A 15,121-nucleotide genomic window follows, 5' to 3' on the forward strand; every position below is an offset into this window, starting at 1 on the left:
ATTTGTAGAACATTAGGTGTCTGCTTTAAACAGAAAAAACCCAATCTGTTTTACTGCAGAATCTCACTACTTTAGAATATTTTGGCGTTTTATCAGTGAGTTAAGTGAGTGTTGTTCTAAAAGAAGGGGCGTGACGCTCTACCAGCCGACCCTACTGCGCAAACTCCGACTAGCAAAATATGTCAGCGCCCTGCTCAACGGGAGGGGGTGGACACGCGTCGAAATGGGAACACCGCACAGTGAAAGACTACGCTTGAAAATAGTGCAACAATTTCAAAATAATGTCCCTCAGCGTGAAATTGCAAAGAATTTGGGGATGTCGGCGTCTACCGTGCACAATATCATTAAAAGATTCAGAGAATCCGGAGGCATCACTGTTCGCAAGGGACAAGGCCGAAAACCAATACTGGATGTCCGAGAGCTTCGGGCACTCAAACAGCACTGCATTCAAAACAGACACGATACTGTGGTGGATATAACTGCCTGGGCTCAGAAACACTTCAAAAAAACACTGTCTGTAAACACGGTTCGTCGCTACATCCAAAAATGTAAGTGAAAACCGTTAGTCTATGTAAGTGAATCGGTGTTTTGGTGTTTCGAGTGACCATGCTAACTGGTGGCATCCAGAAGAATGCGTCTGTGGTTGTCATAGTTACAACGGATTTTTTAAATCTTTGATTCCTATTGCAAATACTATTGTGTGTAATCTTCCGTTTTAAGCATATCTGACAAGTATAATTTGACTAAACAAAAACTGAAAAAGAGGACTTTAATAGCCCCTTTAACTACGACAACCACAGACGCTTTCGGCGGAAAGTCGCCAGTTAGCACGGTAACTTGTTGAACCGATACACCGGCTAATTGATAAAGTAAGTTTATCACTCTGTAAGTCTGTCCTGTGACGTTTTGTCTTTTGTTTGCATTGAGTTTTGTTCAGGTTTCTCACCTCGCTTCACCTTCCCCCTCCCCTCTCAGGTGTTTCCGCTTTTTTTCGTTCGAAAGAATCTTTAGCAAACTACGGCAGTGGAGAGGATGAAAATGAGATGGAAACGGAGGAGTCTATAGCTGGATCTGTTGACGTCCAAACTCAGGCATCTGCTGTGGTAAAGAGGGAGCTGGATGTCATTGTTAAAATCAGGCTTTAAGATCCTCACTTGGATTATTCAAACCATTTTTAAAGTCTAACCCGTGTACTTGTGCCACATTTTAGAAGTCAACGCAAAATGAAACCCAAGAGACAAACAGTGGCCAGAGGAGTGCTGGGAATCATGAGGATGAGGCTTCTTCTGTGGAGAGTTCCCTCACTAACACTGACAAAAGCAAGGTCAGTGAAGTACTTCCAATGTAAATGTCAGCCCAAATACTGCTGCAAATTTGTGCTGTCAATTGATGTCTCTCTCTTTATTCTAGGACCAAGAAGAGGCTGGAGGGGATTCCGCTCTCCAGGAGCATTACCTTCATAAGAGGAGGAAAACCAGCCAGAGAAGTGAGATTGAAAAGGAAGGAGAAGGATCTTCAGTTAGTAAGTAAAATGGTTTAAAGGGGCACTCCGATGTTTGCCTCTCTAACAGGCCTGATTTCATTGTAGTCCAACGCCCTTTTCAGACTCCATAACAGTGCTGCAGTGAGGCTCTGCTGTCATTACACCTTTGTACTTAAGCATTGCATCAGCAACAGTGAAATCCTGGATTTCCACTTGTTTGAGTTTACGTTGCATTGCCGCAGTGCAGCAATGCTGCAGTGCAGAATCACAGAAGGCAAGGCGTGTAAACACAGCTTCACAAAAGCCTTTTTCACACATGCACATCATTTATTTTTTGAAGTAGGTTTCTTTTGTGATTCAAGAGATTATGAGTAGTATGGTTCTTATGCACAGAGAAAAATGGTCTGTCTTATGGTGTAAACCAAAACCAAACTAAGTCATTGCCTTATAAAGAATAGTTAAAGCACAGAATCCTGTTTTAAGTATGTTCAACATAAAGACAAAGATCATATGGTTCACAAGTACACTCAGCAACTTAACCTTTAGCTTTTAGTTGCAGGTTAAACGCCACATCAGTGGACAGAGTTTATTTGTTTTATGAGCTTGGGGAATGTGAGGATGACAGTCATTTTTAGTTTTACTGTCCCATTTGTGATGACTTGAAGGATGTACAGTATGTTTTGGAAAAATGTCTGCAATTAATGCTGTTTTTGTTCTGGTTGGACGAGAATGAAAAAGTTGACTTGTGTTTTAAAGAAGGAACTTTTTGTTGCATATTTTTGTCTCCCCATACCAGAGACCAAAGTTGAACTTCTTGACCATCATTCTCCAAGGTGTGTTTGACACAGAAAAAAACACCATAGTAGAGCACAAGTGAAACATGATGGAAGCAGCTACATGCTTTGAGGCTGTTTTTTCCTCCACTGGAACTGTTTGGCTATGGTTAGGGTGGATTGAATTATGAAAAGTTTCAAATGCCATTTGTGTTTTTGGCACAAAAGCTTTGGGTATCTGCTAGAAAGCAGGAGACAAAGAGGAGCTTTACCTTTCAGCATGACAACAACCCAGAGCATACCAAATCTATTAATGAATGGCTTCACTAGAAGATGATATAAGTTTAGGACTGACCTATATAGAGTCCAGACCTTAATCTCGATATAAAAAAAAAAATATCTGAGGGGTTTCCTGAAGAGGGCTATGCACCGGAACTGCCCTCGTGATTGGGCAGATTTTGAACACTTGAAAGGAAGAGTGGGCAAACTTTGATTGATGAGAGAGGCTACTCTGACAGACTCCTAAAGATGTATTTATATAAATACTGGGTGACATTAAAGGTGGAAAATGTTCATAAATGACACATCGCCATTTTTTAATCATAAAAATGTGGCATTTTAACATAGATGTGAAGACTTTAGAGCCACTGAATGAGCAGATTGAGTTTTTTCCACTGGATGTTGAGCATGCTGCTGAATTAGTCGTGTGCAATGAAAAGGATGCTCTACCCCCCCCCCGATTCTACAGTGCCTTAATGTACTCACCCCCTGTGACATTTTCCCTCAAGATCAATCATGATCGATATATTTTTGCTTTTTAACAAATAAAAAATCTTTTAATGTCAAAGTTGGAACAGATTTCTACAAAGTAAATGTCAATTGAATAAACATATGCAACATGGAGTGATTGCATAATGATCTAATTCAAGGTTCAAAGGTGCATCCACTAAATACTGACTTGAAGGTGGTGAATATTTATGCAGAGATTTATTTTGCATTGCATATTTTTAGTTGCAGATATCTGTTTTCACATTGACATTAAAGAGTTTTTTTCTTTTTTGGTAAAGAATTCCTAATTTTATTGACCATGATTGATTTATAAAATCAATAAAAGGGTAAAACATCCAGGGGGTGAATACTTTTTGTAGGCACTGTAAATGCCATCAAAATAAATTGATTAAAAAAGTTAAAGTAAAGTAATGTGTAATGTCATTAGTGCAGCAAAACTGATTTGAACAAAATAAACAAAAAAAAAAATCCTAAAATAAACTTTAAAAATCAATTGTTGTAACTTTTTTCCCACCTTTATGCACAGATATACTCACACATACCATGCATACCATAACGTTAATGTAACACATATGCCCCTGTGCTTTTTTCCCTCCAGAACCTCACAGATCAGAGCCTCAGGTTTTGTCAAACAACAGCAGCAGGGAGGAGGAGGATGAAGAGTGTGAAGCTGGACCTGCTGACGTCCAAAAGTCTTTGCAGGAGTCAGCTGATCAAAATATGGAGGAGGAGGTCAGTGTTTTAGTCAAGCACAGAATATCTTCTGTTAATCACAGAGTCTTGAATGCTTTGACTCATTTTTCTTAATCTTTGTATAACCGTTCAGGTGACAACATCCAACAAAATCCAGGAGACCAAAGCTGACCTAAACAGTCAAGACGGATATGTTGGTGAGTTGTTTTTTCTCCTGAAAGTTTCTTCAAATTTTGTCCATTATCTGTCATGAAGACTTTTTTCTTTGTTTTCTAGATATCCACAGCATGGATGTGGCCATTGATTTTTCAACAAAAGCGCATCATTGAAAAAGATTGATACTGATAAAGTAAAGTCTCCTCTTTTCAAAAACACTATCCTTGCTCTCTTAATCTGTTCTTTATGTATGATTGTTTTTTGTACCTCTGCTTATTTAAGGTGCACAGGCTTGTCAGAATCAGAATCATTTATTGTTATTGTACAAGATACAACAAAATTGTTTGTAGTTCATTCAGTACACGTGCAGTTCAATTCGGTGCAATTATCATTTATTATTGAAACTGCTCTGGGATATGTGCTGTTTTTCAGTCTGTTAGTTTTGGTTCATATTGTCCTGAACCGTCTTCCTGAGGGTAGCAGCTGGAACAGGTGATGTGCTGGGTGGGATGAGTCCTTCAGGGTGCTCAGGGCCTTCCTGTGGCAGCAGGACCTGAACAGCTCCTCTAAGGAGAGGAGAGCACAGCCAGTGATTTTCTGTGCTGTGTTGATGACTCTCTGGAGGGCTGTCTTCTCCTGAGCAGCGCAGCTGGAAAACCATGTCATGTCATGTCATGTCTGTCATGTGAATTTGAGACAGCAGACAAAATGTATCACTGTTAATGTTAAGGTTAGTGTTTGTAATCTGGGGAGGGCCTGTCTTTTTTATTACAGTTAGATTTTGTTGAATCTGTGGTAATGAAAATGTTCTTCAGATAAGCCTTAGCCCTGTTCTTGGTTCTGGAATCAATCTGACCTAAGTTGTGTTTTTTTCCAATATTTTGTTTGTCTTTGCCTGGCCTTAATGCTTAATATCTCGTCTCTGTAATGATATCTTTTTGTATACTGTTTGTTCTGTTGTCTCCATTGGTTATGCTGTAGTTAAAATGTTGGATACAATTATAACTTTTGAAGAATGAAATACTGGACTTTTCAAATATGGTGGTGTGTTGACCTGTTTTGTGTGCGAGTGATCTCATGTTGTGAACTGTTTGAGTTTGTTTAATGCTCTTGTGTTGGGCCTTTCTTCAGACATCTGGCTCATCATTTCTCAAAACTACTCTGTTGAGTGAATTTTATATTTGCACTTTTTAGATGAGATCATTCATGTGTGCACATTCACACTAGGGGGAGGAAAAAGTGACACATGCTGTCAAAACTTAAAATAGATTTTTATTGTTTCACTGATAAAATCCTGTAAAGGCCTATGCATGCTTGTCATATCACAAGATGTTTGCATAAACAGTAAGTGCTTTATCGTGGCTTTAATCAGTATTTGCACATATAATTTTAGCAGCGTCAGAACAGACAAAACCTCGCACCCCCTTAAGATCTTTGGCACCCCCCTGGGGAGTCCCGGACCCCAGGTTGGGAACCAATGATGTACACCACAACTGACATCACTAAGATTTCATCCATGTTTTATAATCTATGCTTCAACCTTAATTCCTGGTATTAAAATATACCTGTGTCTGGTATCCTTTTACACTAAGGTTCTCAACTGGTGAGTCAGGACCCAAAAGTGAGTTGTGAACTGGTTCCTGAAAAAAAGAAAGTCAGCAAAATATCTTGCATACACGGAAGTCCTAGACTAGATGTATATGTCCATATACATTGTTTTGCTGGACAAGGAGTAAATTCTGGTTGTTTTCTTCAGCTCTTGCCTTAAGTATCATGTTGCCTTAGATGAAAATATATCCAAGAAAGTTGCTTTTCCTGTGATAATTTCATTTTGTTAGAGCTCAAAAATATCCACCAGAATCTAAATTATAAAAAAAAAAAAAAAAAGAAAGAAATTGAATGTGTGCATGCATGTCAACCTAAAGTTTTGCCTGTCTCCTTGTTCAAGCATATGTTTGTTCCATCCAAGATCAAAACTGCATCATTATTGATTTGATTAATTTTAAAAACGTCAGAAATTTGGGTTGCAGTTTCAAATAATGGAAGCAGTGTTGGGTCCTATGGCTTGACCAGTTGAGAACCACTGCTTTTACTCCACTTGCCATTAAACTCGCACCACTTATGCAAAAGTATTAAAAATGTTCTTTTCTTAGGTCTACTTTTGCTATCATAGGTTGAAAATTAACTGCCCTTTCTCCACAATTATCTGTTTTTTCCTCATTGCATTGCTAAAGCTGGACTTGTATAAAAGATAAACATTCATAGCTTTGTAATTATGTTACAAAGTGACAGAACGTTCACCCAGTCATTCTTCAAGTTTTTTTCAAAGCCTCTGCCTTTTCTCAAACGTTTCCTATCGAAGCTTTCCCATGTCAGGTTATAACATGCTTGCATGGAAAAAAAATCACATTACAAGAACCTCAAATTTGGGAATCCTTTTATTAAACATCTATTATACATAAAACAAATCAACTAGGAGGTACATTGGTCAGTATCAGAGTGTGAAATGATCAGTTTTACCCTCTAACTTGACTGTTGTCAGCAGCTTAATTAGGGTTATATAAACATCTACTCTCAGGCTGGGTCACAGTGAGGAGGCACAAAATGGTGAGTGTGGTCTGGCTTGGCAAAATTTGACATGAAGATGGAGAAATATTTTACATTTGTCTAGTTAAACACCTATACGCAGACATTTCCCTTGGCCCACACTAAGATCCACTGTAGGACTCATCCTGCAGATTAAACATCCTCATGGTTGACAGTAAACATCACAGAAGGAAAACCCAAGTTTGATTCACCTTTGTACAAAATTCCCTCAGAATAGAAAAACCTAGGATTTAGTATTTTTATCAAAGCTTTAAGCAGACCTGAATTGTCAGAAAAACAAACACGTTAACAACGCCACACTTTGGTTTAGGTGATTGGCAACAGTGCAAACACTGAAAAAGGAACAAACTTTAAAAGTTTTGCTCCAACATCAGCCGAGGTTGTCCCAGTTACAGGCTTTCCATGCAGGTAAGCATTTACAGACTGATCTGGGTTCAAGGTTGAGGCATTACCAGGGCATGCATGGGTTTGGACAGTCACGGATGTATGACTCCAGATTTCCCTCAGACACTTGCATCAGGGTTGTGTATGTAGTCAACTGTAAAACACCAAAAAGTTTTTTTTTTCCACTGAACTTATTTGACTTTAATCAACAAATGCAAACACTGTTAGCATACTCACCTTGTTTAGCACTGGTTTAGTTGATAGCACATCGTACATGGTCTTTAGAGAGATGTTCTAGAAAAAAGATCAATGATGTTTTACCACTTTGATAAAACAGGAACATAAAGTGTCAGAGCTGAACTTCAGACCTTAAACCACATGACTGACATGACCCAGCTTTTACTTCTCCTTAAAAACACTCATATCCTTTTATCAGAAAGTGTCGAGTCATGGTGAGTGACTCACTGTCTGTGTGGTCTGGTCCATGCACTTCATGGCCGGGGTTCTGCGATCGTCCAGGAAGAATGGGTCCTTCCAGTGATCGTAGTTTGTCTCCAGGACGTACCACCGGCCAAGCTTCAAGTCAATCCTGAAACAAAGAAATTAAATTTAAAGTCTCATCATGTGATGTGTGGATAAGTTGAGCCACTCACTGGTGAAAGTGAATTAAATCAGGTGATCTGAAACCAAAGCTGTCATTGGTTTTTAGGTTTTTTTAATGTGTTTTTTAAAGATAGACACCTGATGAGCAAAGCTGTGTCATGAAGACTCTTTCACATCTACCTACATTAAAAAAACATTATGAAAGTGCTGCTTTCTCTACAAATCAAACTTAAACAAAATATAGCACTGTGCAGAACTTTAAGGCACGTTTGGCTAAAAAGCTGATGCCAAGTAAGGTGTAGATGTGGCGAGTAATGCCGACCTTACACCAGACGACTTTGCTAAAACTAGTAAAAGACTAACATCAGAGACCCTCTCACATCTAAAGACAATTTGTTGGCAAATGGTGGAGTTTTTAGTGTCAGACTAAGATTTTGCAAAGACTGTCGGTCACTAATTACAAGACTACAATACGATTCCTTTTGAGATTATTTCCCATCATGCATCTGGTGGAAATTCACAACAACAATTTTGGAGCAGAGAACAAGATGTAGAAGGAGATAGAGATCACATGATATCCCTTATAATCAGATGTTTTAAAGTCATTTACATCAAGTAGAAATTAAAGTAAAACACCAAAGCAACTTTACATGTTGCTTTTACTTTGAAAATCCCAGTGGAGGTTTACCGTTCCTGTCATGTCAGCCTGGAATGAGTTGACAAACAAGGTACACAAACACACAGGTGCAGAGATCTGACTGCAGCTCTGAGCAGAAAAGGTTTTCAATCTCTTTAGTTCTAAACGGACATTCAGCAGCTCTAGACTGATCTATGCTCACGTTCATGATTTGACGATATGTCAATCACATGGCAGCAACCAATATATTTAGGTATCTTTAAACACGGCCAATATGATGTGCTGAAGTTGAAACCAAGCATCAGACTGTGAAAGATGTGTGATTTCCAATATATCTTCAGTAACCAAATAGCAGCATACAAAAAATGTACCCAATGCTACATAGTTAGTTTGAGCAGCTCCAACAGTGACAAACAAATCAATGTTTTACTGTGTTTATTTACAAAGGACTACTTGCAAAGCAGTGATTAAGTTGTGAATATATGGCCACAGAAATCTCTGAAATCAAAATGGCAAACATACTGTTTAGTTGGCATTGAAAGCTGTAAAAAAGTGCAGAAAAAGTCAGAATACTTACTCCAAGACATCCAGACTGAGCAGTCTGGACCGAGTGATGATGCAGCCTTGGCCTGTGCTGTTTCCTCCGAGGATGAAGTAAGCCGGAGCCAGCAGCTTGGTCTGAGCCAGACGATTTTTGGCTTCCTCGTAGCTGGATACAAGGAGAGAGTCATTGTTTGGACTGTACAACTGCGGTTTAAAACCCAGAGGAAGCACTCCGTTTTAATGCACCACGAATCTGAATCAAAATTTAATCAAGCAGAACAAATAAATCTGCTTCAACACTGTTCTTTAAACTCTTGGACTAAAACTTGACTGTTTACCATGCCTTATATCAAATTGAAATTACTTGTTTCATTTAGATTTAGCCTATTTCTTCTAGCTTCTATTTTTTTAATCCTGTTTGCCTGTTTAGCCATGATGGTGTTTCTCGTCTTTTCTCAGTATGGTTGTATGTCTCATGTTAAGCATTATAATTGCTTAATTTTTAAAAAGCAATCTACTTATACTTGCTTTGAAAGCAATTGCACCATGTTATTTTGAAAATTTAGAGTGGAGCTTTCACTATTCTACTTTTATTTAATACTTGAAGATAACTTGAGTCACCCTATTCCTTAAAGCCCAGTTGAAAACCCAGATTCATACATACATCACAATGAGATGAAACTTATAACTGCTTGCAACAAGATCTTCTCGCTGCTGTCAATCAAGAAGACAATGTATCATTTCCATAGCAACAACTCTAGGCCCCTCATCTCAAATAAAGGGCACTCTTAATGCGTCAGCATACCAAGACATTTTGGACAATGCTATGCTTCCAACTTTGTGACAACAGTTTGGGGAAGGCCCCTTTTCTATTCCTGCATGACTGTGTCCCAGTGCACAAAGCAGGGACAATAAAGACATGGTTTTGTGGGTCAGAGCCCTGACCCTTAACCCCATCGAGCACCTTTAAGACGAACTGGAATAAAGATTGTGAGCCAGGCCTTCTCATGCAACATCAGTGCCTGACCTCATAAATGCTCTACAGAATGAACGGGCACAAATTCCTGAAGAAACACTCAAAAATCTTGTGCAAAGCCTTACAAGAAGAGTGAAGGTTGCTAAAGCTGCAAAAGGGGACCAAATCCATATTACAGTAAATGTATTTGAATACAATGTCATGCAGACAAATAAGAGTGTTACTGACTATATAAAAAATAGTGCATCATATCATCATCCAGCCTGTGCTGCTTTTATGTGAACCTATATGATTGCTGCTTTAACATGAGGCAGAATAATACAGAGTACTGATTACAAAAACAGTACTCTGGAGCAACACCAGTGGACGAAACTCCTAAAAGTAATTTCCAGTTTTAAGAAGGAATACCTGTTTGCCTTTTCTAGGACAGAGCGAGTGAGGAAGCTCATCCACATCCCATCTCTGTTTCCAAAGATCCACTCTAGAATTCCTGAAAGTGAAAAATCAGGGTGATGAAAACTAGTTAAAAACAGACCTTTCTGTATCTCTTAAGTGCAAAGTAAAACAGCTCGTCACTCACCGATGTATCCACCATCGAGGCTGAAGCGCTCGTTCATGGTCAGAGTGAAAACGTGCTGTGATGAAAATAAAATTCTTTCAGTAACAACCTAATTTGAACTCACAAATCTGTTGCAATCATTACACTACTATATTACGTATGCCTGTATATGTTACCTTAATGGTTAAACTTTGCTTTTGTTCATAAAGAGCAGAGTTATCTGGAGTACATCCAAAAATTAGCATGGAGTCTCCGTGCCTCAGCAGCCATCCCTAATGTGCTTAGCTTGGTGAATCTTCAGTTAAATAACTTTAAATGACTTACAGGCTTGATGCCAGTCAGCATGCCGACATATCCTGCAAAGTTAGTCGATTTGAAGACCGTCTGGTTATTTCTCTTGAAGTCGAGGTTGACCACCAGAGGCTTCAGCTTCTCACTAATGATCCATGACTTGTTTTTCACATCCCAGCTGTGAAGGAGAAAATGTTTTTCTCATGAAAAGTTACTTTACATGATCTGAGTCACAGACAGGTGATTTTTAAGACAGGTGATTTTTAGTGATTCTTACCCCATAAACAGGCCAAAGTCAAGATTTCTGCCATGAATGAGGTTACCTATTAAAGAGGAGACATGCTTCAGTGCCATTCTAATTATTTTAGGTTAATTCATATATTTGATTTAGGACTATGACTTACCCTTACTGTCTTCTGCAACAATCGATGTGCAAACTGTGAATACCTCATAGAAGATGTTGAACAAGACGATTTCACCTGGATAACAAAAATCAAGGAAAACAAGTTTTTAAAAATGTGCAGAGGTGCATTCAGATTTTTAAATTTCTTACTTGAGTTGAGTTTTTTTTCACCTAGAGGAATCCCTGAAACTTCTGCAATTCCTTTCATTTCTTCACCAAAAGGTTCTGGGAGTGTAACTGCCATCAAAGGCTGCAAAATATTGCAAAGAAAATTTAATAGTAAAGCCCTTTGTGACGGTAAAATGTGTCCAACATTTTAAAGAAAACCTGATGCAGAGAGAATGAAATTACACTTACTAGTGTGATGTCCACCAGCTCTATCAACCTGCCACTGGGCACAAAGTCATCCGCCAAGTCTTTAATGGCCTGCACCATGCTAACCAGCTGAAGAGAGAGAGATTATGTGTTTAAAGGGGAATTTAGTGTAAGAAGTTTTAAATATTTCAGTGTTCTTACTTCTGTTTTCTTGTCAGAAATGACAGCTGCCCATCTCTTACTGGGCGGCAGGTCCAGGTCCACAGTGTACCAGCTGACACCTCCTCTGAACCTGAACAGAAGATAAACTGTTAAACTCCTGAGGCAAAACATTATAAATGTTGACATCTAACAATCTGACACGATTCTATTATTCAATCTAATGTTGTAAAAAACTAAAGATTTATTTATTTTTTTGTGGATCAATTTCCCAAAATTAGTCATGCATCAGAACAACCTCTTCATTGTCTTTAAAGGAATCAAACCAGGATCTATTAATGTTATTAGATGTTAATGTTACCATCTCTACTATACAGTCAATTCAGAAAGTATTCACACTCCCTCCAATTATTAATCTTTTTTTACATTGTAGCCTGATGCTATAGTCAAAAAACTACATTTTTATTCTCAATAATCTAAGCTCAATACCCTATCATGACAAAGAGAAAACTGAATTCTAAAAATGTTTGCAATTTTTTTAGAATGAGAAATAGAAATATCACCTTTACATAAGCATTCAGAACCTTTGCAAAAACACTTGAAATTTAGCTCAGATTCCACTTGTTTCTCTTGATCGTTGCTGGGATGTTTCTACACCTTGATTTGATTCCACCTGTGGTAGATTAAATTAATTGGATGTGACTTGGAGAGGCACATGCCTCTCTATAGAACGGATGAGCTTTCATGTGATTTGCATCCCAGATCGGTGGAGGGCTGCAGTGATGGTTGTCCTTTTGGAACTTCGTCCCATCGCCACAGAGGTTCTCTGGAGCTCAGTCAGGTTCTTGGTCACCTCTCCTCCTAGGGCCCTTCTGTGTTGTGTCGAAATTCTTCCATTTAACAACTGTGGAGGCCATTGTGCTCTTGGGAACCTTCAGTGCAACAGATGTTTTTGTAGGAGATCTGTGCCTTGTATCAATCTTGTCTCTGAGCTCTGCAGACAGTTCCTCTGGCTTGGTTTTTGCTCTGATATACATCATCAGCTGTGAGGTCCTCTATAGAGAGGTGTGTGTGCCTTTCCAAATCATATCCAGTTGATTTAATTTACCACAAGTCAACTCCATTTAAAATGTAGAAACCTCTCAGCAAAGAACGAGAGAAATGGGAATCACCAGAGCTGTATCATGTGTTTTTGCAAAGGGTCTGAATACTTATGTAGATGTGACATTTCAGGGTTTTTAAAATTATAGATACATTACATACATACATACATAACTGGCTCAAGGGCTTCTTAGACTTGCTGTCAATGGAGAGTGTGGCCTTAACTCTCAGTGGTACTGGTAAACTAGATGCATTGTGGACTATTATCAGAGGAAATGACATAATGGAATAATAATCTGATTGTTCCCAAATTATGCAAGTATACTTGTGTATGTAAGAGAGTGATAATGATGATGATGATGATCTGTACCAGTGTTTGACAACCCCTCCTTCCCCTTTTTGTGGTTGGATGTCATGTGATTTGTTTATGTCATTATTTTGCTTTCTATTCCAAAAATAAAGAAATAGAAAAAAAAAATCTAAATTTCAAATTATAATCGTTGCCACTGAGAGCAACGATAAAACCAACAGGCAATTTGATGATAGCGCCATCATATTTTTAAAAATAATTTATCGACGATCTCCAGACTAAGCAGCTAACTGAAACATTAAAGCAGTCAACAGTATACTAACAGAGAAATGAAGCCCTGTTTCATTTCCTCAATATAGTGTCAGTGTCATCACACAGGCGCTTATGAAAGTGTGTTGCTTTCAAGTGCAGTTGGACATATCAGACTGGATATAATACAATGATAAACTGGTGTAAGTAGGCAATCATTTTACAAAATAAAACAAAAAGATGCCCACAAATGTGAAAAAGAATCAAGAAAATATTTCAAAAACAAACTAAAATGTGTCTCTCATGTAATGACAAAAGAACCGCTGATTTTTTGTTCACAGAAATGAAACATGAGACTACAAATAATCCCTGATTGAAGTGTTCTCTATTTTAGATCACATTTCTGCACATTTTTATCACTGTAAGTAAGAGATACACCTATATACATTAACCAATATGGGTCAAACTCCGACAGCTCTTTTTCTATGAATCCTGACTGCTTAGTAAACATACACACCTTCAACTTACATGCCCCTATTTAAGCCTTATGTTGCAGCAATGCTGGCCTGAAGTCCACAGTGCTTAGACTGTTAATCATTACTGGTTTAAACTGAACTAAGTACTGATTTTTTAGATTCATTTTTTGTTATATAGCATGTATTTCCTCATGAGCCAAAGCTGCTGTCTTCTATTCTCTTCCTTACAGGAGTGGGAAGGAAAAAAGTCTAACATTTTAATGTTTGACCAGCTTGAACCATTTAATTGCACCACTGACTATTAAATCCACAACATATTAATTCAACAATGATAAAATGGTCAACATCTTGTGGATTTAGATTTGGTTCAGCACTTAAGAATCAGCAAAACCTAAATAAGTCAGAATTACTGCGATAGTAAATCTGAAGTAGCAAAGCAGAGTTTTAATGATATAGAAAGTGAAAAGTTAAATATAATTTATTGAATGCCCAAATGTTCATTCAAATTAAGTTCATGAAACCTAAACAAACATTTTGTCTTTCTTCACCAAGGTCTTCATGGTACTTGATTTAACGACCATGCCCTTTAAATTTTCGCCCTAGTTTGGTTTTTCTACCTGTAAATGTTGTGAATTTGGATATTTACGAGGTGAGTGAAGGTGACACAGTTCAGTTACAAAGCACATACGTTACCAAACAAGTTAGCTGACAACAAAGACACCAGTAATCGCCTAATGTTACTTACGTGGGACCCTTTGGCGGGTACATCTCAGCCCTGCAGTCTTCTGTATACTGTAAATAAGAAGGTAAAATAGATGATTCTATGACTTTAGTGCCGAAACACGAATTCTTCTAAAATAACGTGTGAAACAGCAGGATAACTACTCAAAGATGTCACTCACCGGCGGTACAAACTGTGTCGATGCTAAGGAAAATAATGCCGCTAAAGTTAAGAAAACACAGTGGCCCATTTTGAGAGATTTTACCCAACTTGTCCCCTATTGTGCGGAGGTTTGAGCATGAAGTTTACTGCGGAAGCTGCATCTGTTTATCTCGTGACACAGATACAAGGTACAAGGGGTGGAGGGGGGGCGATTATTTATAACGCAAATTTAAACGTTTTAAGGTCTATTAGACGACAGTAATTCATTGTCTTTGATAGAAATTTAAATAAAAGATCAAAATTTGTTTTTCTTGGTCATGAAAGTGAAAGCGCGTGACAAAAACGCTAGCGGCGTGATGTTCAACACCCCTCCACATCGACGCCAATGGTTTTTCCCACACGGAAGTGAAAATAAATAACATTACCACTCGTGGTCAGTGTCTATTAATTCCCTCTTCAGCACCTGAGTGTGAACACAAAATACAACCGAATACATTTTTCTAGTAGTTTCCCCTCGATGGTCAACCTCAAATATGGGATTATCCATTTCTATTACTCTGCAGAATTACTTTCCCTCCTCTGTTTTTGACATGACAATCTAATTGAACATTATGTACGAAAATAAATAAAGCCATATTTCAGATGTGGAGAAGATTTCTATTCCACAACCAGAGATGGAAAGGGTACAAGACAACTGTACTGAAGTAAAAGTAGTTATTTGTGTTAAAACT

General features: G+C 38.2%; 2 protein-coding genes across 3 annotated transcripts; one reads left to right on the forward strand and one right to left on the reverse strand.

Moving 5' to 3' along the window:
* Positions 1-4,933, forward strand: LOC121508528. Of its 2 annotated transcripts, none has more exons than XR_005991804.1 (7): positions 1-548; positions 976-1,103; positions 1,211-1,324; positions 1,411-1,522; positions 2,280-2,316; positions 3,644-3,777; positions 3,872-3,935. XR_005991804.1 is itself a non-coding variant. In XM_041785451.1 (7 exons), exons 1-7 carry the CDS (start codon positions 224-226, stop codon positions 4,065-4,067), a joined length of 930 nt encoding a protein of 309 aa, XP_041641385.1. In that variant the 5' UTR covers positions 3-223; the 3' UTR covers positions 4,068-4,933. The 2 variants fall into 2 exon arrangements, 1 of the variants encoding a protein (XP_041641385.1); XM_041785451.1 differs by lacking the exon at positions 2,280-2,316 and adding an exon at positions 4,015-4,933 and having other exon boundaries at positions 3-548.
* Positions 4,934-6,314: 1,381 nt separating this feature from the next.
* Positions 6,315-14,562, reverse strand: asah1b (N-acylsphingosine amidohydrolase (acid ceramidase) 1b). The gene is made up of 14 exons (XM_041786361.1): positions 14,410-14,562; positions 14,253-14,299; positions 11,414-11,504; positions 11,255-11,341; positions 11,069-11,147; positions 10,899-10,973; positions 10,772-10,817; positions 10,528-10,672; positions 10,225-10,279; positions 10,053-10,134; positions 8,703-8,834; positions 7,351-7,474; positions 7,123-7,179; positions 6,315-7,039 (listed from the first exon to the last, which is right to left on the reverse strand). Exons 1-14 carry the CDS (start codon positions 14,476-14,478, stop codon positions 6,950-6,952), a joined length of 1,179 nt encoding a protein of 392 aa, XP_041642295.1. The 5' UTR covers positions 14,479-14,562; the 3' UTR covers positions 6,315-6,949.
* Between the last annotated feature and the right edge of the window lie 559 nt (positions 14,563-15,121).

This window comes from Cheilinus undulatus, linkage group 4, assembly GCF_018320785.1.
Source record: "Cheilinus undulatus linkage group 4, ASM1832078v1, whole genome shotgun sequence".
Taxonomy (NCBI): Eukaryota; Metazoa; Chordata; class Actinopteri; order Labriformes; family Labridae; genus Cheilinus; species Cheilinus undulatus.

What these genes read in the sequence shown, in the direction of transcription:
- LOC121508528 (XM_041785451.1), top strand. Translation starts at nt 224, where the DNA reads ATGGGAACACCGCACAGTGAAAGACTACGCTTGAAAATAGTGCAACAA. An exon ending in AAACTCAGGCATCTGCTGTG is followed by an intron (nt 1,104 to 1,210) that starts GTAAAGAGGGAG and finishes GCCACATTTTAG; the next exon opens with AAGTCAACGCAAAATGAAAC. An exon ending in AGGAGAAGGATCTTCAGTTA is followed by an intron (nt 1,523 to 3,643) that starts GTAAGTAAAATG and finishes TTTTCCCTCCAG; the next exon opens with AACCTCACAGATCAGAGCCT.
- asah1b (XM_041786361.1), bottom strand. Translation starts at nt 14,478, where the DNA reads ATGGGCCACTGTGTTTTCTTAACTTTAGCGGCATTATTTTCCTTAGCA. An exon ending in TTTCTGACAAGAAAACAGAA is followed by an intron (nt 11,342 to 11,413) that starts GTAAGAACACTG and finishes CTCTCTCTTCAG; the next exon opens with CTGGTTAGCATGGTGCAGGC. An exon ending in AGCTGGTGGACATCACACTA is followed by an intron (nt 11,148 to 11,254) that starts GTAAGTGTAATT and finishes AATATTTTGCAG; the next exon opens with CCTTTGATGGCAGTTACACT.